We start from the raw sequence: 25,362 nt of genomic DNA, 5'->3' as shown, positions 1-25,362 counted from the left end.
AGCACCCACAGCTTTGTGCTCTTTCTTCCTTCTCTTGTTCTCTACCTTATTCATCTCTGAATACAAACTTTCTCTATGCAAGCTGACTTTAGGGGTAGGACAGGGGTTCCTACTTGATTCATCATTCTTCCTAGCACCTGGAACATTTTTCACTTACTAGAATGTTGCAGGTATTAGTCCGTTTTCTGTTGCTATAACAAAATAAGGTGGAGTACCTTATAAAGAAAAGTTGGGGGACTAACTGGGATTCCCTGGGAACTACTTATTCATGCATCCCCAGTGACCTAACTGGTCTCACAGGCTGCATCTGTTAAAAGTTCTACCACCTCTCAATGTCACTCCACTGAGGACTAAGCTTTCAATACATGAACCCTTGGGAACAAAGCACATCCCAAGCATAACACCACACATTTGGTCCAGGCCATCTGAACACATGAAAGTTTCGTGGTCTCAGTGTGTGATCAGGGGGGCATCCAACTCAGATGCTACCAGGATCGGGCTGCAAAGAGACTGTGTGCAGCCCTCACTGGGGCACAGCAGATACAGGGTACTGGAGCATGCCTGACCCTGCCAAGGGCCTTCAGCTAAAAGCAAGAGCAAACAACCAAACACTAACCCCCCCCCACACACTTGCTTTTGGTGGTATCATAAGCTTGGGAAATAGGACGATTTTTTTGTCTTTTATATCCAAACCTAAGGTGTACAGTGGGAGGTTCAGAAGGGGTCTGGGTGATTGTTGTGAACCTTCTAGGACAGAAAGACCCCAAATCTATTCCTCCCATTGTACTCCTCATAACCAGACCAGCCCTTGATGGGGTCTTTCTGTGGCTCTGCTGGAAGGCTAGAAACCATGTTGCCTTCCCCAAGCCACTGCCCATTCTAACATATGTCCAGAAAGTTGCCATCAAGGGGCATCTTATCTTTTTTACCTTGTCACCTTTCCCCGCAGCAACTTCACTGGCCAGGAGCAGCAGCACAGCATTTGATTGAATCAGAAGCCAACGGCTTGTGACCCTCTCACTGGTCCCCCTGCTCAGAGTGCGTGCACAGGTACAGACCAGGCCACGGCCAGGTTTAGGGTAAAGAAAACCTTCCATGTGATGCTTGTTTTTAACCTTTTGCCACCACTTCAGTTTGCTTCCCAAGCAATGTTCACAATCTTTTTATTTTTAGAATGATTCTCAAAACTATTTAGGGAAATGCTTTCCCAGTCAACATTTGGCTCTGGCTTGCACATGGATCGGAGAGGTGTTAGCTTTGGCAAAGCAATTTCCAGTGTTCTGTCCAGCATGAGGAATAACCACTAAAGGGTGGTGTATTTAGAAAAGGCACCATTTCAATTATGCTTCTTCTCACGGCCCAGAATATCACCCAGTGTTTCTCAGAAAATATGCTTAGGGATGGTAGCAATCACATACCATCCCTGGCAAGGGCCCCGTTGAAAGTAAAGACAGATTCCATAACTAGGGAAAATATTTATGCTTTGCAAACGTTTTCAATCCTGGGGGCTCAATCTAGAACACCACCAGGAACCTGTCTACTTTTAAGTCTTTCAGGCTCTTCCATGGTCCCTGCAGACCATGGAATGATTGTGGCAGAGTCACTAGTGGGGGATTTTTCTACTGGCATTGTGATAAGCATTGGAGTGCCCCTCTCTAGGACTCCAGCTCACTAGGAACAGTCTCAGGGCTCTGTTTTGGGTGTCCTTCAAGACCCAAGCTGGAGAAGCACTCTAGCAACACCCAGGTTGGGCTGCTGACCTCTAGCAACTGCTGATTGGTAGAGACCTGTGTTAGTCAGCTTTTCATTGTGGTAACAAATCCCTGAGATAAATCAACTTAAAAAGAGGAAAGGCTTATTTTGGCTCATGGTTTCAGAGGTTCCAGTCCATGGCCACTTGGCCCTGTTGGTTTGGGCCTATGGTAGCTCAGTGCATCATGGAAGGAGCACATGCTGGAGGAGGCCTGTTCAGTTCATGGAAGCCAAGAAGCAAGGTGGTGCGGGGGGGCATGCAGGGTGGGGGAGAGAGAGAGAGACAGACAGACAGACAGACAGACTGGAGTCCCAATAGCTACTACAAGGGCTCTCCCCCAATGATCTAACTTTTACCCATAAGACCCCAACTCTTGAAGGGTCCAGTACTTCCTAAGAGGGGAAGACTTTGATGGTTTTACTTTTAGTTGTCACTGCTAGCAAGTACATCCCTACTCGTCTTTTGTTTTGTCCCAAGACGAATGCAGAAAAAAAAAGAGGGTATAGTAAATGATAGAGAAAACAGGCATCACAGCCCACCCTACCTTGGCCTCTGATCTGCAGCCCAAATATCATTAACACTGACCCAGAGAGACTCATGGGAAGTATGTGCTCAGTGATCTGTTCCCAGTGCTGTGGGGAGGTTCAAACTGTTAGCTACTTTTGCTTTCAAGCATCCATGTATGCACGTTCCCCCCTTTAATAAGAATTTTTTGGGGAAGCACAATAAGGTATTTTGATTCTACTTCTAGGGGTACAGAATAACAGAGGAAAGAGCTTTACAGCAGGACCTGATGGAGAAATTGTGCATGTGACTTTGAAACGTGATCCACACTGTGGTTTTGGTAAGAGGGCTCCCCGTAGGTCAGAACTTGTCTCACCTGCTTGGCAGTGAGACAGAGGGAGCCACTTTTCCCTTTTGAATTTTCTACTCCTCTCTTCTGCTCTGCCTTTCCCAATTTGCCCTTTTCAGTCATCACTTCTGCTTTTTCCTCCTTTGAGATATCCTTAAAGAACAACAAGACTAAAAGGCTTCCTTGAAGACCCTGATGCATTTTGGGGGTGCATCTAAGCATAAGTTAAAAAAAAATTTCCCCCTAATACATGTAACACATTTCTGTATATATATATAGATCTTAGTGATGGAGTGGAATTGGCAATATTTCTCACCTTTTATTACTGATCACATTTAAAAATCCTTAAAACCACTCAGAAACAAGACACTGAGTACTTGATTAAAAATCATGTCTGTTATGATTTTTGACTTGGGGTTGATCTGTAACAATCCCAAGTTACAGATCAGAAAAGTCAATTGTATCTCTGATTATGTCCTGGAGCAAAGTCTAGCTCACATTGGTGGGCTGTATTTCTAGCTTTAGCTGTAGATGCTAAAGGGAGCAATCCATATTTCCCCACATATTACACCCGAGACAAATGATCAGTTGTGCCACTGGGTAGCTGTGTGAGCTCGGGTAAATGACCTAACGTCGCTGAGCTGCAAACACGTCATCTTACCATTAAATACCATCTTAAATTGCAGGTTTTGTCATTAATGAGGGAGAAGATGGAGGCCAAGGTAATCCTGGCATTTTTATATTGTCTCTTATACCTGGAGGACCAGCAGAAAAAGCTAAAAAGATCAAACCAGGTACATCTTGTTATCAGAGATGTTGTCTTAAGGAACCACTCTTTCTTATTTCCTTAATGGGGTTATTGAGATGTTTTGTTTTTCTAGGAGGGCGAATATTAGCCTTGAATCACATCAGCCTAGAGGGCTTCACGTTCAACATGGCTGTTAGAATGATTCAGAATTCTCCCGACAACATAGAATTAATCATTTCTCAGTCCAAAGGTACGTCTCAACCTGCTTTTAGAAACTCAAGAGCCTCATCTGTTTTCAGGAGTGCATTATTATCACCCAGCACTGAATACAAAGCTCACGCAGGTCTTTTGTGTAGATCTCTTCCTGATAGTGGCTTGTGAAGAGCCAATGTAGTGACACCAATCAATAGCTCTGCAGCTGTGGGGACAGGATTGGTATGTCCTTTGAAAGGCAGCAACCTATTCTAATTCCTTATTAATTAATAAGGCTTGGCTGGACACACCACTGTGTATGTTTCTGCCCATTCTCCTTGCATGACAGGGAGGAGATTCTTATTGTCAATCAAGCCCTCATTGAAAGGGGCTGCTCTAGGAGTTCTAGAGTTTGGGCTTAGGTGGAGTAACCACCTATGCTGCTGGGAGGGCAGCTGACACTGGTCTTGAACCTGAATTTGCGCAGTAAGTACACTATTCTCACCTGTGCGGGTTACAGATCAACCCGTAAAGTTTGGTTTTTCTTTAAGGTATTTTTCCTCATCTTTTACATAAGAAGGAAAGAGCAACAGCTGCTTAGATCAAAGACCCATATTATTATCTTTATTGGGGCAGGTGTGGGAGGCTAGATGGAGGCAATGGGGCTAGATGGACACCCTTATACCCTAGTTACCTGAGATCCCTGATGCTTTTTCGCTGGGAGGTCTCCTAAGTTTCAGGAGACTTCCTGCAAAGTCAGGCTCATGTCTGAATGCAGGCACCCTATTTGCTGTACCTCTGAAAGCTATGCACACCCTTTTGCACATATGCACACCGCCACCCGATGGCTTTCCTAGGGATTGCAGCTGCCTGGTCCAGAAGCCATCAGCTGTGTAGGAGTGAGGAGGTGGCAATGCCGGGGGGCCTTAGCCATGCTCCTTTCTCTCTCTCATCATATGACAAGAGTTTAATAAAAAGGAGCTGGCAGTATTCACTCTCCTCGCTCCTGTTTTCATAAATAGGTCACACAAGTGACTTCTATTTAGGTTTCTGAGTCACATTCTAAGTGCAACATCCTACATGAGGTGCTAAATTCGCATCCCCTGCAACTATAAAAGGTCTCTCTGTCTCTAAAGGAAAACTTTGTGCCTCCCATAGGGTGCCCTGAGATGCCAGCCTTTCCAAACAGCTAACTTTTTCTTGGCCTGTTTTCATAGGAGTTTGTGGAAATATCCCCAGTGAAGAGAAGAATAGCACAGACAATTCTGGCATTTTCTCTACAGACATCCTGAACAACGGTCAGCAGGGAAGTTTGTCACCACACACACAAGACCAGGACAGAAACCCTGGAGGACTGGAAATGGCTCGTGTGCCAAGTGTAATCCCCAGGCAAGGGCCTGAGCTCTCCCCTCTGCCATCAAAGGTGACAGCTCCTTGGTTCACGTTCTAGAATGTTCTAGAAAAGAGAACAAGCTGTGGAGCCCTGCCCAGCTCCTGTGCTCTCCATGTGCCATGTCTGGTGGCTAGGGCTTACTTACACCAACTGGCCCTCAGCTTCTCTTCTGTGAAATGGAAATAAGTGACTGTCTCACACGAGGAAATGGTAGAGCTCTGGGCACAGTACCTGGGTCATAGGGCTCAGTGTTCTTAGTCACTGTAATTGCTACTGGTAATGACAACATGAGGAAATTGATTACTACCAAGGGCAGGATAACCTTGGCTTATGATTGGTCCTGGAGTTGGCAGCTCACTTGCTTTTGCTCCTGGAGGAAGAAAATAAAACCTGGCCTTATGGTGGACAGAGGATGGTACAGTCCCAGCTCTCCATGCCCTGCTGTTTTCTTGGATACTGGGTAGGAGAGTCCTTTTTGGACTCCACAGAACCACTTTCTTCCTTCTGCTCTGGGTCCCTCAAAGCTGACATTCATGGGCTGTATCAGTTCTCTGTCTCTGGTTAATTCTTCCTAGGAGAAGCCCTTGCAAGAGCCTGAAGTTGGAGGTACGAGTAGGGACAGACTTGTCACTCTCTCTGAGCTTTCTGTGTCTTTCCACTGATGTCTTTCTATCCTTACCCCAAAACAACTCTCTAGGCTCCACTGCCCACCTGCTCCTCTCACCTCCAGTCTCAGGTGCTTAGCTGCTTCTTCTTGTTTCTCCACAGGTGCTAGCACCTTTGAGAGCAGGCCTGGCATTAACCCTCTTCCTTACTTGGTCAAGTGGGCACCTTCTCGTTCTTTCTGGGACGCTAGTTAAAATAAGCAAGTGGTCCCACCCCTCTCAAAATCACTTTCAGGTAATGACTTTTGTCTACAGAACCACACTGTGTCCAGTGTACAGAAAATATCATTTCCTTCTATTTACCTTAGATCCATTGGCTAGGCCCTTGTAAGAGTATAACAAGAGAAAAGCATACACATTTATTGAATATTAGCTTTACATGATCTTTTGTAAGGAAATGAGGACTCAAAGAAACAGAAAATTCTGGGTATGGGTCATAGTAGATTTATGATAAATGGAGAGCTGAGGAGAAGTGTGACAGGGCAGTGGGCGTGAGTCACTTGGGGATACTTAGTGAAGACTTATTAACTTAATTTCTCATCTAGTCCTTTAGTCTTTAGAACTAAGGGTGCTGCTTCCTCTGGGTATAGGAAGGGCACCTCTTATGTGAGGGCTTCATGAGAAAGGTCCTTTAGGGAAAGGCCAGAACATCCTTAGGTTTCAGGACCTACTTCAGGGGAAAAGGGCCAGGGAAGGTCAGAGAGACCTTCCTGTTCCTGCTGCTCTCAGATTCTTTCAGTCTCAAAGATTCAGTATGTTGAGGTTCCATATCTCGATGTAGCATGTTCTGAACTCAGTTGCCAAGATCTGCAGGACTCTGTGAATGTTAGTGCCTTCTTAACTGGCCACCACGATCACTTGGACAACATATCCATGAAGAACTGAATGCAGAAGGCCAGCAAAGAATAACAATGGCTGACACTTGAGTGCTTACCTATGTGTCTGAGAGTCCTGAGCACTTTATATATGTGAGCTCATGAGAGATTCATGGTGATCCTATGAGAGAGGTACTACTGTCAGCCCACTTGACAGGTAGGATACCTGAGGCACAGAAAGGAAAGAATCATGCCAAGGTCCCTGGGGGAGGCTAGTGGCAGAGGCAGGGCGGGGTCTCAGAGCATGGGACGATAGTGTCCTTATGGCCCTTAAGTTTCACCTCTTCCTACTGTCGAGATGGCAATAAAATTTCAGATAAGTTTGGGGGGGGCACTCAAGCCATAGCAGTTTTGCATATAGTAGGTGCTAACTAATGTTGTTGCATGATTGTATAAATGAATGAGCAAGTCTTACATGCTAATTGTCACAGTACCAAGCAACTGCCTGATATACGGTATGCTCATTTTTCTTTTTCCCAAAGCATTCAACTATTGTATAGTAAAACCCACTATGGTCGCTCTTGCTAGGAATGGTCAGAAGTCCTGCTGAAGTTTGATTCTGCCTCAGAAAGCTGTTGTGTATTTGGTATCCAGCATGCTGTCACTTTGCTGGTAACCTGTGTGAGGTTTCCAGGCAGTTCCTGGGTAACTTTGGTTCTAATATGGATACTTGCAAAATAATTGGAGACAGGAGTAACCTACATTTATGGAGCCCCTACCATGTGTTGGCACTTTTGCAGTCACACAATTAGGAAGGATGTTCCACACCAGTCATATGGATTGGGAAATGGAAGCTGGAGAGTCAGAGAGACTTGCCCAAGGTCACATGTGGAGGAACTGATAATGTAGGAGCTGACCATGCTGGAAGCCCCTGCTTCCTTTGGGTACAATGCTACCTGCTCCTGTGAGCAGGTGAGAGCTAAGAGGAGCTGTCAATATAGGCAGGGCAGGTGCTTCATGCCTTTCTCTTTTCTGTTTATTTGCGGCAGAGTGCTCGTTCTCCTTGCCCTCCATCACCTCCAGAAACCAATGTAGGTGATATCTACTTCGTTGAGCTGGTCAAGGAAGATGGGACCCTTGGATTCAGCATGACTGTAAGAGTTGTTGGGGAAGGGGGGGCTTGGAAAACAGTTTAAAATATATCCATCTGGAGCACAAGTGGCACATGGGAAGTGAGTGAACCAAGAAAGTCACTGGGAGCCTCTGTGGGGAATGAGAATTCAAAGACAAACTGGGAGACACAGGGCAACCTGAGCTTGAGAGGGAGGTAGGTGCTGAGGAGGCAGAACGGTGTGAGAAGGTTGTGTAGGTGGAATTGTGTGATGGGTCCTGATTCTGAGCTAAAACTGGACAGGAAGAAAAGGACAGCAAGGTGGGGCTTCAGGGTCATGAGCCAAAGGTGAATGGGGGTAATCCACTGTCATCCCAAATAGGATGACAGAGGAACTCTGTACTCCAGCCTTTAAAGGCCAAAGTCTGTAAGACTTCTGTCAGACTGGCACTTTGTATTTGGCTTTTGAGCTCTGCCTGGCAGACCCTGAGAAGGTATATTCCCTACGTAACTGTGATCATCCAAGAGTGTGGAAATTGGTACACACGAAGGCAGTGAAAACTCAGAGGTCAGAGGTTGGGAGGTTTGCTTGTTTTACTGGGCATTGAAAATAACCCATCACCTTGAGAGCTTGGAATGTGTCTGGATCTTAGGGATGGCGTTATGGAATCTGATTGTTGATTGGAAATAGAATGGAATTTCCCAATAGGCAAGGAAATGTCAAGGCCAAGAAAACTTCCAAAGGAAACCCAAGAGATAAGGTAATGGAGGGCAATCTTTGCTTTCGTATATAATAAAGGTATGCACCTAGAGCAGGGATCCTGAATGGCTAAACCATCAGCCTGCAATCAATGTGTCAGCAGATGATTTTTTGACATTAAGAAATAAGGCTCATGAGTCCCTAGAGAGTGAACAGGCTGGTAACAAGTATGGTCAATTTATTCTTGGCTTGAGTAACAATCCTATCAGATACTAACATAGTTACTTCCTCTGAAAAACTTGCTAAATTTTACATTATTCAGATATATGCATACACATATGCTAAGAAGAGATCGGTGATTTCTTTTGGCTGGCAAAAAATTTTGACTTCCTTTGGAGAAATTTAATTAAAAAATAATTATTGAAATGTCTCACTCAAATCCAAATGGCCTCTAAACAAATGAAAGACCCTCAAACCCACCAGAAGTCATGGGAATACAAATTAAATTAAAAAAAAAATCTTTAAACTTTATAACTATCAGTTTGGCTAAATATAGGTAGTTAGATGCAGAAAAAGGGTACTGTCGCACAAAGCTGGTGGAAATGTGAATAATTATATGCACATTCATATTGGGATGTAATCTGGCAACATCTATTACTATAAAAAATGCACATATCCTTGGGCCCATAGAGGTAGAAACAAGAATCCCATTAGGCCAGGCTGTATATGTGAGGATGCTTAATGTAGTGTTGCTTATATAGTGACAAACACGCCGGGGACACAATGATTGGAAATCAGTTGAGGAAGGTTGAATGTACCATGCACATGTACACATAGATATCAAGCAAACCCCATCTTCATAGCTCAGTGGAGAAAAGAGTCTCCATGGGTGGATATAGAAGACACTGTCAGATGGAGATGAGGCCATGGCATAGATGGTAGGCAGGAGGGGCTCCCCTTGTTAGGGAGGTTGAGGAGGGGGCAGATTGGTGGTGAGTTTTTCCTTGTGTTTTTCAGGGTGGAATTAACACCAGTGTGTTGTACGGAGGAATCTATGTGAAATCCATCATTCCTGGAGGCCCAGCTGCTAAGGAAGGACATACCCTACAAGGTGAGGGGTGGAGGCTTCTGGGAGTTCTGCTTTCCTGGGTTTTGAAGGGTAGCCCCAGGCCTTACCCAGTCCTCTCTTGAGCCTCCTGCAAACCATTGCCTCTCTGGGGTCTGATTTCTCCACCCAAGAAGGGGAGGATTACGCCCACACTATCCACCTGATAGGTTAGCAGGGATCTAAAGTTTATAGAAGCTAACTGGAAAGCATTATGTGATGTTGGAGATATTTGAAGTTTCTTGCTGGTCTTCATGGGAGACAGTACTGTTACCCTGAGAAGATAGAGCTAGTATTGGTGGCCCCATTCTAGTATGAGGGTCTGTCTTTAGATACAGATATGAGCTTTTTCTCTGCCCTATATAATGTCTCACTGTTCTAAAGGAAGGGACTGATTTTTATTATTTGCCAAAACTTCCAGAACTGAGCCCAAAAAGGCACCTAGGATCTTACTTATATCCATTTCAGCCTTGTATTCTGGTGTTCCCAACACCAACCATTGTCTCCCTGACCTTTTGTGAAATAAAAAAACAACCTGGGGATATAAATATCACCCCTGAGTGGCTTGAAAATACTTTCAAAAATGATTTCACAGTAAAACAGGAGGAAGGATAAGGTTGAACAGAGCTGGCTTAGCCAGCCTGTGAGCCAATAATAGAAAGGCTTTTATATTATTGATCTGTCGTGTGCTTGGAAGTAGGCATGCAGACAATCAGAGAGGCACTTGTGCTCAAGCCCAGGCAGGATTCCTGCTGAGTCCAGGGGCACTTGGCAGCTCTGCTTCCTGCCCCCTGTCGGGAGGCTGCATGGAGGGCTGGAGCTGGGGCTTTGCAGAAGAGTCTTTCCTTGAGCCCCAGAGATCATAACATCCACCCTTCTTCCAGGTGACAGGCTCCTGCAGGTAGATGGAGTCAGCCTGTGTGGCCTTACCCACAAGCAGGCTGTGCAGTGCCTCCAGGGTCCTGGGCAGGTAAGTGCACCCTTACTGGGGACCTTTCCTTCCTTCTGGAACTTGCCTGGACAACATCAGAAGCTACAGTTGCCTCTGGGTGGGAGAGAGGTGGCCAGGAAACAAAATACATCTTTTTTTCTCTTTCACTTCTTCCTCTTAGTACTACTTTTCTATGGGGATATGAAACCCAGGAGGTCGCAGACAAATACTTCTAAGCAGAAAACCTCACACCCTATAAATACCCTTTCAAAACTTATGGCGGCTTGCCTAGACTTAGGAGTCAGACAGTGAACAGAGATGATGGAGTACAGTGGCTTCTCCATCCTGGCTCTGGCTGTGCACCCCAGGCCTGCTCCAACCTTGTTGACCAGCATGTCTGCCTGCTCTCAGGCCCCCTTTCCTCCCTGTTCTTGCCCACAATGACCCCCTGGGAAGTATCCCAGTTCATGCTGTTCTCATCACCTTGTGCTTTTACACAACCAGGGCCTGAGATGGACTGTTCTAGAATTCTTTTCACCCCAGTGAGGTAGAAATTCAGGATGCCAAGATCTGGAGATACTCATCTGTTATGTGCTCTTTATTCCATGCAGTGCTCAGGCAGTGTCTTGATGTTACCATGCTGGGTCTGTCTTCTGCTTCAGGGTGGAAGCCTTTAATTGTTCCTGTACCCTGGGCCACAAAACTGACATTGCCCTCTTTAGGTAGGCATTTTACCACTTGAGTCATTCTGCCAGCAATTGCCCTCTTTTGTAAATGAGGAGTCAACAGAGGCAGAAGGTCTTTCCAGCAAACTCCCTGGTTGAGTTCTGGTCTCTTCTTGCATCCTTTCCCAAAGCAGTCTTCTAATTCATGGTCACATTTACTTGTCTTGGTGAACTTGGTCAATATACCTTAAGAACAGCCATAGTTTATTAGCACCCTCTATTCTTTGGACCTTTGATAAAGAGCAAGTTATAGATTACTGGGATGATGACAGTAAGAATTGTCACTGTGGGGTCATGGGCCTAATGCTGAGTGATAGTTGCAGCTGAAGGAGGAAGGCAGGGACAAGTCCCCTGAATGGAAGCTTGGCATGTCTAACAATTTGCCTTGTGATATCCAGCCACTGGTTCTTGACTCACTTTGGGTAACAAGGGGATGTCATGTTGTGGGGAAGAAGGATGGAAAGTCAAACTACAAAGAAAGGGGGAGGCACAGGTCTGGAATGATTCTATGGGTTTGGAGTTTAAGTCATGGGAGATGTTGGAGACTTTTAGCCAAGTCTGTTCCGTGTTCAATTTGTGTCTTAGACTGATCCAACAGCAGCCATGATGGGGGTGGACCAAAGGAAATGAACACAAGGTCCAGCAAGCCCAGTGAGCAGGAGCTTGCTGCTGTCCAGCTAGGCAGGGTCAATGGAAGGAATGGAGGAGGGGCACTGGGGGAGTTGTTTCTGATGGGGAAACTTACAAGCCTTAAAAGCAGATGGGTATTTGGAAGGTAGAAGGGGAGAGAGGTGGATCACTCCAAGGTTGGCTCCTGTGAGGTTGATGGATAGATAGTTCCATGTACTGAGGGAGCAAACAAGGCGAGGAATGTTTTAGACAAAAGAGGAGGGGAAGGGAGGGGCAGTGAGGCGAAGCACATGCTGACACGGAGGTGCACATGTTACTTCCATGGGTACTGGAAATAGGGGTCAGGATCCCACAGAGGCTAGATTGGAGACTTTGATTTGAGATTCAAGTGAAGCAGCTTCTTAGGAGCATCAGAAAATTAAGAAGCATTTGCAGAGTGAAGGGAGTGGTTGCCATTTAAAATGTAAATTGAGTTTGTCCACCCATCCTTCTAGGTTGCAAGACTGATCTTAGAGAGAAGAAGCCCCAGGACTGCACCACAGTGTTCTTCTGCTAATGACAGGATGGGTGATAAGCATGCAGCTGTTTCCCTGGTAACAGCCCTGCCTGGCAGGCCTATGAGCTGTGTCTCTGTGACAGATGGTGAGAGGAAAGAGAATTGAGTGTTACTATTGTCATATCATTGCATGCTGCTTTGAGTTGGCAAGTTGAAAAGGAAAGTCAGGAAGGCGTCCTCTGAGTTCTCAGAAAAAAACAAAGTCAGCAGTGTTGATCATTATTATTAGTCAAAGCTGATGGAATATATTTCTGGAAAACAAAGGCATTGTCCCAAAATGATTACGAGGCAAAGTTCTACCCCCAAGCATTCCTCAGCCTTCTGATCAGCTGCCTGAATGCTAGTGTTTGTGCATATGTATTTAGGGGTGAAATTGACATGAAAGGGTCATGCACTTTCAGACACACTTGGTTCTGTATTCCAGCCAAGGCATCTGTAACAAAGTCATGTGAGGACTGATTAAGCTGGTTGGGAGGGGTGAAGGTGTTTAGGAATCTAGCCTTGTATCAGCATCATTTACAAAAGCAAACTCATGATCAGTTTAGAAGGATATAATTTTCTTTCTGATGGATTTCCTCTTTGCACATCCCTTGTGATTTTTGATCCCTGCTAGGAAAAGGTCTATATCCTTCCTACATCATGGTTTGGAGCTTAGTCATGTTCAGTCCCTTCATAGAGATTTAGTGGTCCTGGTAGAGGACCACTAAATGAGGAAGACTGGATGCAAAATGGCCACAGGGTTGAGTGATGGGGGACAGAGGGGCAAGACTTAAATCAAGTCTATTTCTTCCTTCCTTATTCCTCTGCCCATTCCAATGGGGGCTTTGTAAAACTGACTACAAACTAAGCTGCGGAGGACAGAGTGGCAATCATAGAATTGTTCAAGCCACAAACCTCCACCTACCTGCTTCAGCCATTTCCATTCTTGCTCCAGTGAAAGTTTTTAAGTCAAGGGTGTGTCTCTATGGTCATTAACTGTTAACTGAGTTGTTGAAAGCAGACCAAGGATGGTGAAGGATGTCCAAGTTGGACATCATTGTATCTGTAGTCTAATTATGCAAAATTTAGTGCTGAGCATAATAAAACATGATTAGGGTTCTAAAAATGCAATGTATACATGATACAAGTTTTACTCAATACTAAGAATATGCTGTATATGTCTAAAAATGTTACATATAAATTTAGTTGGTTACTTGTTCTTGCATTATCTGGTATGGTAGCCACTGCACTTTTGGCTATGGAACATTTGAAATTTGTCAATTCAAGTGGATAAAATAGATACCAAACTTTGAAGACCTAGTTCATAGGAAGAATGAAAAGTATCTCATTAATATTTTTCATATTGATTATATGTTAAAATGGTAATTTTTAGATATATAGATGGTTTTCCCTACTGTGTTTTTAAACTTTACAATGATGTAAAACCATATACATTCAGTAGAAACCATGCTCTGAACTTTGAATCTTTTTTTTTTTTGGTGGTACTGGGGTTTGAACTCAGGAATTCACACTTACTAGGTAGGTGCTTTATCACTTGAATCACACCTCCAGCGCCAAACTTTGAATTAATCTTGATCTTGGCCAGGCTAGTGATACACGCTGTGACCTTCTCATGAGGTGCTGGGCAGTGACAGTGAGCACAGCTCCAGTCAGCACCCTGATCACCGAGGGAAGTGACCGATGTTCTGCGATGTGCTGGGTTGCGAGCCTGTTTGGTAGGACAGGTACATTCAATGCGCTTTTGACTGACAGTGTTTTTAATTTACAATGGGTTTCCCAGGATCAAGCCCACAGTATGTTGAGAAGAATCTGTATTGGGTTAAATAAGATATATGATTAAAGTTTATTGTACCTGTTTCCTTTTTGTTTTTTAGAAACGTAGCTATTTGAAAACTTTACATGTCCTTTGGCTCGAATTTGAAGCTTACTTTACATCTCTGTTGGATGGTGCTGATCTATAAAATGTGCAATGGACTCTGCCACAAAAGCCAGCACTTGAAATCTTTCTATGCAAGACAGAAATAATTGATCTCTGTGTCAATTTGCATTCTGAGGCTGGTTAATTGTATCTTACTAAAGGGTTCATTTTTATCAATATCCCACAATACAGGGCCTAAGTTTGAAGTCAAACTGAAAAAGAATACCAATGGCTTGGGATTCAGTTTTGTGCACATGTAGAGAGAGAGCTGCAGCCACCTCAAGAGTGACCTTGTGAGGATTAAGAGGCTCTTTCCTGGGCAGCCAGCTGAGGAACATGGGGCCATCGCAGTTGGTGACATTATCTTGGCGGTGAATGGAAGGCCCACAGAAGGCCTCCTCTTCCAGGTGCTGGGGCTAACAAGGACCAGAGCTATGTGCAGGCTGGTGCTAGCCATGTTTCTTTCTAAGGCTTCCCTCATAGGAAATACCCAGGACTCTTGAAATTCACACCTGGAGCCTGGGCATGAATCCCACAAAGAAAGCAGAATGTTCCCACATTTAATTTTTTATCTGTTTTAAATATCTGACCTTGAGTAAGCCTTGCATCTCATTAGGTTTCACTAGAACATGAGTTTTGGGTTCTGTGTTGGCTACAATTATCGTCACACATATTCTGGGAGGTGTGCATGAGGCTGGAGGGCTGGAGAAAGTCCCTTCTGCTCTCCTTCCAATTTCCCTGCTGAATTTACAGTTTTTGACTCATTGATTGTCCTGCCTGTGACCAAAAATATAAATGTGATTAAAAAAATATACATACATACATATACATGCACACATACACATATACATAGAGGGAGAGAGAGAGAGGGAGAGAGAGAGAGAGAGAGAGAGAGAGAGTAAAAAAATGGACCTTTGTTTTGTCAATGCTTATAGTACAAAATCTCAATGAAATATTTTCATGTCTGTTGGGGTCCATACAGAAAATGAAGTCATTCAAGGAGAGTTTAATGAAGCTGTGGGCAGGTTTTTGGGAAGCCAAGGGAGACTGTAGTGGCCTAGGATTGGTCACAGTGGGCTGTGGTTACTCACCCTTCTAAGCCCAAAAGCAGATGAGAAGAAGCCATTAAGAGTTGGGGGGAAGACTTGCTGGCATGAGCTGTGGTTTTAACTGAGGGACACAGTCATCCTGTGGCAACCACATGGGAGGAAGTGTGGAACCAACACCCTCCTCCCTCTCCTCCCTGACTGTCCTCAGTCCCTGCCTGTGCTCTTCCAGCCAAGTCCAAGGGGAAGCCTCATACAGCCTACACATGTGGGCTCTGGGAGCACACAGTAGGGCACTGTTAGTTAGCTTTCTGTCTTTATGAAAAAATACCTGGGAAAATCAACTTAAAGGAGAAAAGACTTATTTTGGCTCATGGTTTCAGGGATTTTAGTCTATGGTCATTTGTCTCCATTGTTTATGGGCCTGTGGCGAAGAAAAACTTCATGGCAGCAAGCATGTGGTAGAGCCAAGCTGCTCACTTCATGGTAGCCAGGAAGGAGAGAGAGGAAGAGGGAGGGAGAGGGGAGAGGAAGAAGGAGAGGGAGAAGGGAAAGAGAGAGGGAGAAGGGAAAGGGAGAGGGAGAAGAACAGAGAGAGAGACAGAGAGAGAGAGAGAAGGGCCAGGGTTCCAATACTCCTTTCAAGGCACACCTCCAGTGACCTACCTTCCACCAACTAGGCCTGGCCTCCTAGAGTTTCCAACACATCTCAATAGCACCATCAGCTGGGGACCACTTTGGGACATTCCAGATCCAAATGATAATAAACACTGCCTGTGGAAGTGATGGAGAAAGAAGTGAAAGGGACTATGGAGCATCTGGATCAGTGGTTCTTAGTCAGGGATGATGGTTGCCTCCTGGAGGACATTTGGCCAAGTCCAGAGACAGTTATAGTTATCACAGCTGATAGGTGCTGCAGTCATCTTGTGGGTAGAGATCAGAGACGTTGTTAAACATCCTTTAGTATGCAGAACATGCGTCCAACCAAGAATTATCTAGCCCAAAATGTCAATAGTGCTAGGAGGTTGAAAAATCCTGATCCAGATAGGAAATAGGAGCTGTGAAGGCACCTTGTGCCCTAAGCAGGGAGAGGGTGGCTTGGAGCAGAGATTCAAGTGGTGACAGCTTAGGATGGGGGCACAGAGGGAGTAGGCAGGAGAGATCTGACTAGGGAGAGAAGCAGCAGCAGGTGAGCACAGGTTCTGAGAGCTGCATAGCTGGGCTGAACTGAGGAGTCTGTTGCAGGAGAAGGAGTTAGCTGTATTTGTACTGTGGAAAGGCCACCCTTGGCAGTGTGGAGTGAGGAAGGTGGCAGAAGGCAGGGAGCAGACTACAGTAGCACAGGGGATTATTCCCAAGGCCCCAGTTAAGCCTTGTCAGGCTGTGGAAATTGAGTGATAGGGCTAGTCCCAGCCCAGCCTCTGTGCACTGCCTGTGTGGGGCCCCAGGCTGCTGTCCTTGTCTTCTGGCCTTTTGGGAGCTCAAGTCCACAGCAGTGTTCTCTAAAGTTCTCTGGAGCCAAGAAACAGATCAAGGTGGTGAAGAAGGCAGTAATGCCAGCCCAGATCTGACCATGGTTCTGGGTTTCTTATAGGAGGTGTTCCATTTACTGCGAGGGGCCCCACAGGAAGTCACGCTCCTCCTTTGCCGGCCCCCTCCTGGTACACTACCTGAGATGGAACAAGGATGGCAGGTAAGATGCAATACCTCTGGCTCTTATCTGGTAATCCTGAGAAGTCCACTGCTGCTTGTAGGCAGGGTTCAACATCACCTTCTTCCACAGGGGTAGGAAAATAGTGGAGCCCAAACGTTAAGCAAGTCTATTTCCTCTCCCTGCTTCTCTGGACATTGGGGACTTCCTGTAGATGCTTATACATCTCGACTTTGGCCAAGAAACTTGTAGGGCCAAGCTCTTTTGTAGCATGAGCATCAGAGAGGGGAAAACTAGGAACGAGGAGAGCAGATGTAAAACCCAGGCAAGGGAATTTCCAGGCTAAGGAATGAAGTGGAGCACTGGATGTGTTCCTCCTAAATCATAAATGGGCCTGTGTGTGCTACTGCAATGAAAAAGTCATCAAGACCAGGGGAATTCAGGATCTTTACCTTAATGCTTCTCTGAAGAACCAAAACCAATGGTGTGTGTTTGTGTGTATGCATGTGCATGTGTGTGTATGTGTTTATAAGGGGCCCCTTGGGGTGGGCTCCTTGGGAGGCAGATGTGGCAGAGCTTGTTGCTCAGCCATGTTCTCTGTTCACCAGGGATGTCAATTGTGGGATGAAAGTGCTGACCTAGTTTTCAGGAAAAAGTAAAATCACAACTCTTCTATAGTTGTTAGCATAAACACATGTCAAATATTCTATTTAACTCCTTCAAAGAGGGAAGCAGGCAGATGTTAAAACTGGTTCAAAAGAGATTTGCAAGAACATGTTTACTTACAGAGTTGTAGACTAGCTCAAAGACCATGAATCAGCTAGCCCAGAAGAGTGTGTTATAGGCAGACAGTGTATAGGTTTCTGCTGAAACATGCATTGTCTTGCTATAGCAGGTCACCAAAATCAGAACCTAGGACTGGCAGAGTGGCTCAAGTGGTAAGAGCACCTGCCTGGCAAGTGTGGTGCCATGAGTTCAAACCCCAGTGCTGCCAAAAAAATATCGGAACCTAAAAGGCCAACAGGACTGTAAGTGGTGAGGTGAATCAAGTTGTCTGGAGAAATGTAAAGGAGACCTGGGGGAGAGCCTCAGGCTGGGAGGGCAAAGAAGTCTGTGATGATAGATGAAGATGAAGAAACTTAAAGGTTTTTTTCTTACTGGAAACTGGAATAAAAAGTCATTGCTTTTCCTTTTTTCTTCCTGTTTTTATTTTGTCTAAAATTTACGAATATAGTAGTCCCTCCTTCCTCCCCTACTTACAGGGGATCCATTCTAAGACTCTTCGTAGGTATCTGAAACCATGGGTGGTATGGAGGCCAATAATACACTGTTTTATTTTTCCTAAATGCCTTGCAATATTGCCATTCAGCACCTGATTTAATCTGTCCTTTCACTCTCTGTGCCCTGGTGCCCTTGCTTCACTGTTCTTGCACCTTGGGTAGCAAAATAGGGCTGACCTGAACAAAAGCACTCTGCTACTATAATAATTGATCTGAAAACCAAGATAACTACTGTACTATTCTGTGACTAGTGGACAGGTAGTGTATAGAGAGTGGATACACTAGACAAAGGGATGATTTACATTTCAGGCAGGATGGAACAAGACAGTTCAAGATTTTATCATGCTATTCAGAACAGAACGCAATTTACTTCTGGAAATTTCCATTTAACACTTTTAGATTCTGGTAACTGAAATTATGTAAAGCCAAGCCATGGACAAGGGGGTATGACGATATTTTTCATTGAAAAAAATCGAAGTACTTTCACATGTATGAAAATAGAATGAGAATAATGAAATCTTTTAAAAATTGTTTAAAAAGGAGGAGATAAGAAAGAATAATTCAGGAGGTGAGTTTGATCGTACTACATTATATGCATGTATGGAAATATCACAATGTACAATTAATATACACTAAAAAAAATAGTCTCACATTTATTCTGAGCTCTCACTACCCCAAGCTAAGGTGCTTAGAGATAAGGCTGAGTGTGTTGCCTGGGCCCAGGGGGAGCAGGTGGGGAACCTGGGACTCTAAGGGTGGGAGACTGATCCCAAGGCCTATCTCTTAACTGCTGGGGCCTACAAGTCACATGAAAAAGAAAGGTTTTTGTTTTTTAAAGAAGAAATTTTTAGAGTTTGCTCAGAGTATACCATGGAGCAAATAATCATGAGTACTTCTTTTAACAGACCCCTGGACTCTCAGACCAAGGATTCACCAGGGCAACGTGTACTGATTCAGAGCAGAGCCCCAGCTTTGATCAAGAGGATAACTGGAGGGAGAGCACCTACCTAGACATGGGGCAAGACCTGAGTCTCAGGCCTGACTCTTCCCACAAGGCTGTCAGATTGATGCAAGAAGACCAAAACAGAGACAGGCCTTGGACCAAGGCCTCAATGCATTCTCTGGAGTCCCATCCTCACTTATGTAAACTTCGCCAAGAAACAGAGACACCAACATCGGCCACCTTTTTGGAAAAGGGTATGAGGCAAAATTGCTATTCCATGTGTGCTATCAAGAGACTTGGGAGGTAGGACACATGACATTTGCAGACTTTTTAGCAATCACGCGTATTGCTAGAAGGTTATAGTCAAGCAAGCAGTGACTATGCTGGGAGGCATAATGTGCCCAGCACTGTCTTAGGCATTTGGAGGAAGTAAGAAGTGTAAGGTTTGGAGCTCACAGCCACCACCTGTGAGCTTTTGCAGAAACAAAGCCCACCCAGATCACGATTGTCCCGTATGTCCTGGAGGCCACAGGTAGTGGACCTCTGGTGCTCTCCCACTACACAAACCTGTGTCCTGCACCCTTCAGGGCCTTTTAAAGGTCTGGGGTTAAGGGGGAAGATCTTGTATGCATCCTCATTTCTATTGCTACTTAATGCTTTTTTAAATCAACATCACCTTTTAAATAAACACATCTACATTTTCAAAACCAGGCTGACACCTCCAGTTTTTTTTTTTTTTTTTGAGGTACTGGGGTTTTAAAGGTAGAGCACTTGGTAAGCAGGTGCTCTACCACTTCAGCTGTACCCCCAGATGTCTTGTTTACTTTAGTTACTTTTCAGACAAGATCTCTCAGTTTTTACCTATAGTCAGCATTGGACTGAGATTCTCTTATCTATGCCTCCTGAATAGCTTGGATCACAAATGTGTGCCACCATACCTGGCTTTTACTAACTTTTTTTTGCCCGAGCTGGCCTCAAACAACTATTTTTCCTATATCTGCATCCTGAGTTGCTGAGATTACAGGCATGAACAACCATTCTGGCCCTTTAAATTTGAGAGTGGGTAATATCAGGGTTTGAACTCAGTGCCTCACACTTGCAAGGCAGGCTCCCTACCACTGGAGCCAGGCCCTCAGGGAAACCTTAATTTTAATAACCATTTTTCATTTGCTTTGCATTTTTGTGCCCACTGACTCCTAAGTATGTTTAGTTTTTAAGTTCTATTCTTAAGTATGAAAAACATACTCTTTAATTCAGTTTGACAAGTATTCATTGCACACACCCAAGGCACAGAGAGAAGGGTTAAAATACAGGTGAGGATAGTACTTCTAGGCATTTGTTAGCTTGATGCATGCATCGGTACAAAATAGGAAAAAATTGTGAAGCAGTAGGTTGTGTTTGGCACTAGATCAACCTGATGAAATTCAATGGCTCTTATCTGGCGGCAGACACAGATTCATAGGGACTGGGAGGCTACATGAAGTGTGGTCAGTCCTCTGTATCTGGGTTCCACATTTGTGGATTCAACCAACTCTAGATTAGAAAAAAAGTTGCACCCATTCTGCAAATATACAGATTTTTGTCATTACTCCCCAAACAATACAGTTTTACAACTATCTACATATAGCATTTCCACTGTATTAAATTTTATAAGCAACCTAGAAATGATTTAAAGAATACGAAAGGATGTGTGTAGGTGATATGCAAATCTGTACTACATTTTATGTAAGGACTATGATATCTGAGGATTTTGGTAACTAAGAGGTCCTGGAACAGTCACTTATAGATACTGAGTGTCCACTCTATGAAGCAGCAGTGATCATAATACAAGTAGGCCCTGGGAGAGCTGTGACAAACAGGGCCCCAGCTTACATCTCCCAAAGCACCCAGACACAATTTTTAAAAGAACACTGTGCCAACCAAACAAAACCAATCAATTTGCAAAGTAGAACAGGGTAGACAAGCACACGCATCAGTGTTACCCATTTCCATTGTTTGATAATGAAAATATGAACACACATGTATCTGTAGTTCCTCCTGATGGAGTGCTAGGCAGTAACTGATATTCTAGATAAAATGAGAAAGGGAATAGCTGACAGATTTATCTGAGGACAGCCTTGGCATGCTCCTGTAGGACACATAAGAACTCTAATTTTCCTGTAGGCCTGGGCCACCTGTTTGGATTTTTGAAGGTTTTATGCCAGATAATTTGGGTGATGAACAAACACTCTGATCACAGATTATAAAGTGCTTCTGGAGTTAAGTATAAGTTTAGACCTAGACTTACCATGTGCCTTCAATCCAATAGAGTCAGTAGTTGCTAAAAATGGCATTTAGAAAAACTATTTATTAGCAGAGGCCATCATCTTCATTTGTGGTGTCACAGTATATCAGCTTATTCAACACAATATTAGTACAATCTAACATTATACTCCATGTTGCTTCAACATGGGGTATGAGATAACCGTGCTGGAAACTGCTCGATGACTTCCCATGAGAGGGGATTCTGGCTTTTATTTGAATATCTCCAGTGATGCAGAACTCGCTATATTCTATCCCCATGTACCTGTTGATCAGATAGAGCTTTCTTCTATCAAGGTGAAATATACCTCTTTATATCTTCTACCTGCGAGTCCTGGTACTCATCTTCTCTGATCTTTTTGTCAGTCACTTTTTTTTGAGAAACAACACAATATTCTGTTTTGCCAAATCCCATTGAATTTGGCTTAGTGTCCCTACTTGCAAGGGTATATCAGATGTCCTAAATCTGTCATTCTTGGAGGGGAGTGCCCTTTAGAGTGTGGCACAAGAGTTCTGCCTGCTTGTCCAGAGCATTCTGGCAGAGCCTCTGATCCTCAATTGCTGTGGTTGCCACTCTGTGCTCATTTCTCAATCCCACGTGGTCTATGCAGCTATGGGCAGTAGCCTTACTGTTCCTACCACTGCTCTCTCCATGGCTCATGCTTTCTCCTTGCACTTGCAGTTAACACTGCAAATTGACTACTCCCTGAAGGAAAAAAAGAGTGGTGCATGTCCAGCAACCACTGAATACAGATCCCCTAACTCCAGAGTAAGGTGGAAATTAGGATTCCAAAGTGTGATCATGACTCTGCAGACCTACTTAGAAGGGTCTGCAGTTCAAAGGTGGCTGTCCCAGCCCAACTTCTTTGTTTCTGATATCTTTGAGCCAAACTCACTTTCTGCAGTTTAGAACAAAAACAGCACAGACTTCTAGATCAAATAGCTTAGTTTAGCATCCTCACTAACTAGTGTGCCTGGAGAGTTGACTTCCTGAGTCAAAGGCTTCCCAGTTTATAAATGAGAACCCACAGGTCAGAGGGAGGGCTTGACTGGGATGTGTCTTATACAAAGGTAGTTCCTAAGTTCAAGCATAAGGTGAAGACCACATCAAGTCCCATTAGCCTTGGACTTCATCTTAGAAGGTGTGATGTTATGTACTCCCTTGTGCAGGAGCCTTTCCTTGGTGGAATCCAGGTCAACAGAAGTCTGGGTCTTGCATTTATGGACCATGCTGTGTGCACAATGTAGATCTTTAAAGGCTGGCCTCCTGGGAACTGACACTGACTGACGAGATCATTCTCCCCACTGTGTGCACTTCAGGGCTTGCCCTCACTGAGTGATATTGGTCTTTCTCTCTGTCTGTCTCTTTTGCCTCACACCTGTAATTGAACTCATATAAGTAAAGCGCAGGCAATTTCAGCAAGTATTATTTTTTAAAAGTGATGATATAAGTCTTCATGGTCACTTAAAAATGCAGAATAAGGGAGAAGTCTTTGAAATACACCTAAAGTGATCTAAACTGACTATGCCTCCTGTGGGAGGCCCTGTAACTGGACTACCAAAGGATAGTTAGAAGGTCGAAGGTATAATTCAACTACAGCCACCAGGACCCTGGGCACTGCTTGAGCAGGCCATCTCTTCACTCCTACAGACTCCTAGGAGAGCCCGCTTTCCCCATCACACATTCCTCCCTGACAACTTTTAAATATTTATCATTTGAGCCTCAAATCCAGCAGTCCATTGACTTCTCTACCTTCCTGTTTTAGAAACACTAGTTACAGAGACCTGACCTGCAAAATGCTAAGTGCAACAGGCAGGAGCAGAGGCCTAGAGCCTCCAGCTGTACCCCAGGTCAGCAGGGATATCGGGGCAGGTCCTGAGGAGGAAGAGCTAGAGAAGGCTGAGTCTTACATAAAGAAGCATGAAACCTAACTTTGTTGTGGGTATAACCACAAATGAATAGTATAATTTCAGTATCTTAATATTTCAAGTTGGAAATGCTGTCTGCTAATTTGACTTATCTTCCTGAAAGGTGGGAATGATTTGGGTGGTCCAAGTCTTTGAAGGATAGCTGTCTAAGGAAACTGGGCATGGTGTCTTTTCTCTGGCAATGTCCTGCTGCAAGTATATCCTTCAGTGATATCAGTGACCTTGGAGCTAAACTGGGGTTCCTCTCTGTGTAAATTGTTGCTGAAGAGTTACAGGGCTTGGTGGGGCTCTGCCAGCTTGAGAAGGAGAGGTGGCAGGGCAGGGAGCCCACACAGGGTATCCAGATTGTTTTCTACATACCATCTGTCTACCAAAGGCTCTTCTTGGGCAGCTTAGTGGGTAGGGAGCAGTAGAGGTCATTAAAGTCTGTGGAAATGAACAGAGCACCCTAAGCACCTTCACCCCTTCAGACTCTGCCATATTTGCCAACACCCTGCACTCGGTTGCACTGAGCCCTGGTGAAGGACTCTGCTTTTTTACCTGGCACATCCACCTGCTGTCCTTATCAAATTCCTCAAATCTCCACATCTTGCTCTTTCCATAACATGGCTTTGCCTTAGGGCACACATAGGCCTTCCTGTGCCTCTTCTTTCCTTGTCTTCCTTTTCCCATACCCATGGTCAAGTTCAAGGTCAGATCTGCAGTGAAAGGCTGGTGGCATGTGTGGAGGGGTGGAAGGAAAGGCAGTCATTCTCCCTGACTTGTGGTTCAGTGAAGGCTAGTATTTAGCCCTCAGAACCACAAAGGCTCCTCTGAGTAAGCTTCCTGCCTTTCCTCTTGCCTCTCAGGTTTCTGTCCAGGCAGGACTGGGAGCTAGTACCCCAAACCAAAGCTAGAAGTTGTGGAATGATTATTGTGGTGAGGGTGAACTCCTATAGTGGCTGGTGGGCCTCAGTGCTCTGCACCTCAGGGCCTGGGTGTGCTTGGTAGCCTGCTGGGTTTCCTGCTTTTTGACAAAACTTCCTGGATATCCCCTTCCTGTGTTTATAAGAAAATGTAGTTTCTGAATGATTTGGCCAAGTATTTTAAGTATTTAAGCTAATTTTTCCTCCAAGTGCTCTGCAATTTTAAAATATTTCCCCCACAAAGTGCCCTCTTTAGTCCTTATAGAATATGTTGTCCTTTCTATTCATGTGAGTGTGCATATATTTACCTGAAATGTGCTTTTACACATACCCTGTAGCTCTCATGAGCAGAAATAATGTCCCTTTCATAGGAAAAACTCAGGTTGCTCTCTGGGTGTTTTTGTGTTTCTAGCTTTGGGGAGGGAGCAGAGCTGATTTTAAGCAAAAGAGGCATTGTGGGGAAGGAAAGAGGGGGTGGTGGCACATAACAAAGTCCACCTGTTGATTCAGGTGTGGGGAAAGAGGCTGAGAAATGAGGATGCATTTGGTAAAAAGCTAAATCTCTGTTGTTTTCTCTTAGATTTTCCTTCTCATTCTCTCTAACCAGACTTGTCACAGGTATTTTCTGAGTGCCTTCTCTGCATGTCTGCAGTGCTGTACAAAATGCCCTGCTGTCTGCATGGACTACTCTTTCTAATTCAAGGCATGTGTGGCCATCTTGAGGCAGCCCCTGGAAGGCTGATTCTGTCTCCATTGCATCTGCATCACTAGATAATGAGCCTTTCTGTTCCTCTGCCTCCTGTGTCCTTCCCATGAAATAGGGAGTAATTGTCATTTCATCTGGCTGCCTCTCTAAATGGGCACTTTTTAAAGCACTCAGAAAAGGACCTGGTATTTGCACAAAGACTTTGAAGGTCACCTGCTTGAGTGGCTCCTGGTCTCCTTCTTTGACTCTTTTCCTCTAATCTCTCTGCTGAAATAATAATCACTGTTGCAGTCATAATAATAGCATCTATGCTGACTGAAAACACACCCTGTGCCAGGAGCCATGTAAGGCATGTATTAAGATTATTTAATTTAACCATTCACCAATCCTATGAATTTCTTGACCTTCCAGTTTTTCAGATGAGAAAACTAAAATTCCAGATAAGTTAATAAACTCATTCAGGGTCTGAATGACTCTGTCACCATGTAAAAAGTGGTCCTAGAATT

The 25,362-nt window shown here is 44.5% G+C and overlaps 1 protein-coding gene across 1 annotated transcript in view; it reads left to right on the top strand.

The window, feature by feature from the left end:
• Frmpd2 (FERM and PDZ domain containing 2) overlaps positions 1–24,779 on the top strand; it is an 85,743-nt gene extending 60,964 nt beyond the window's left edge. Inside the window, 13 exon segments of the mRNA XM_074079369.1 lie at positions 950–1,050; positions 2,505–2,597; positions 3,293–3,400; positions 3,488–3,604; positions 4,764–4,969; positions 7,469–7,573; positions 9,248–9,341; positions 10,220–10,305; positions 12,116–12,263; positions 14,288–14,502; positions 16,736–16,834; positions 18,978–19,318; positions 24,731–24,779. Of these exon segments, the coding sequence (XP_073935470.1) occupies positions 950–1,050; positions 2,505–2,597; positions 3,293–3,400; positions 3,488–3,604; positions 4,764–4,969; positions 7,469–7,573; positions 9,248–9,341; positions 10,220–10,305; positions 12,116–12,263; positions 14,288–14,502; positions 16,736–16,834; positions 18,978–19,318; positions 24,731–24,779 (1,762 nt within the window).
• Positions 24,780–25,362: the final 583 nt, after the last annotated feature.

This window comes from Castor canadensis, chromosome 7 (assembly GCF_047511655.1).
Source record: "Castor canadensis chromosome 7, mCasCan1.hap1v2, whole genome shotgun sequence".
NCBI lineage: Eukaryota > Metazoa > Chordata > Mammalia > Rodentia > Castoridae > Castor > Castor canadensis.
Note: the sequence above shows the minus strand (reverse complement) of the source record. Positions and strands in the feature narration are given on the sequence as shown.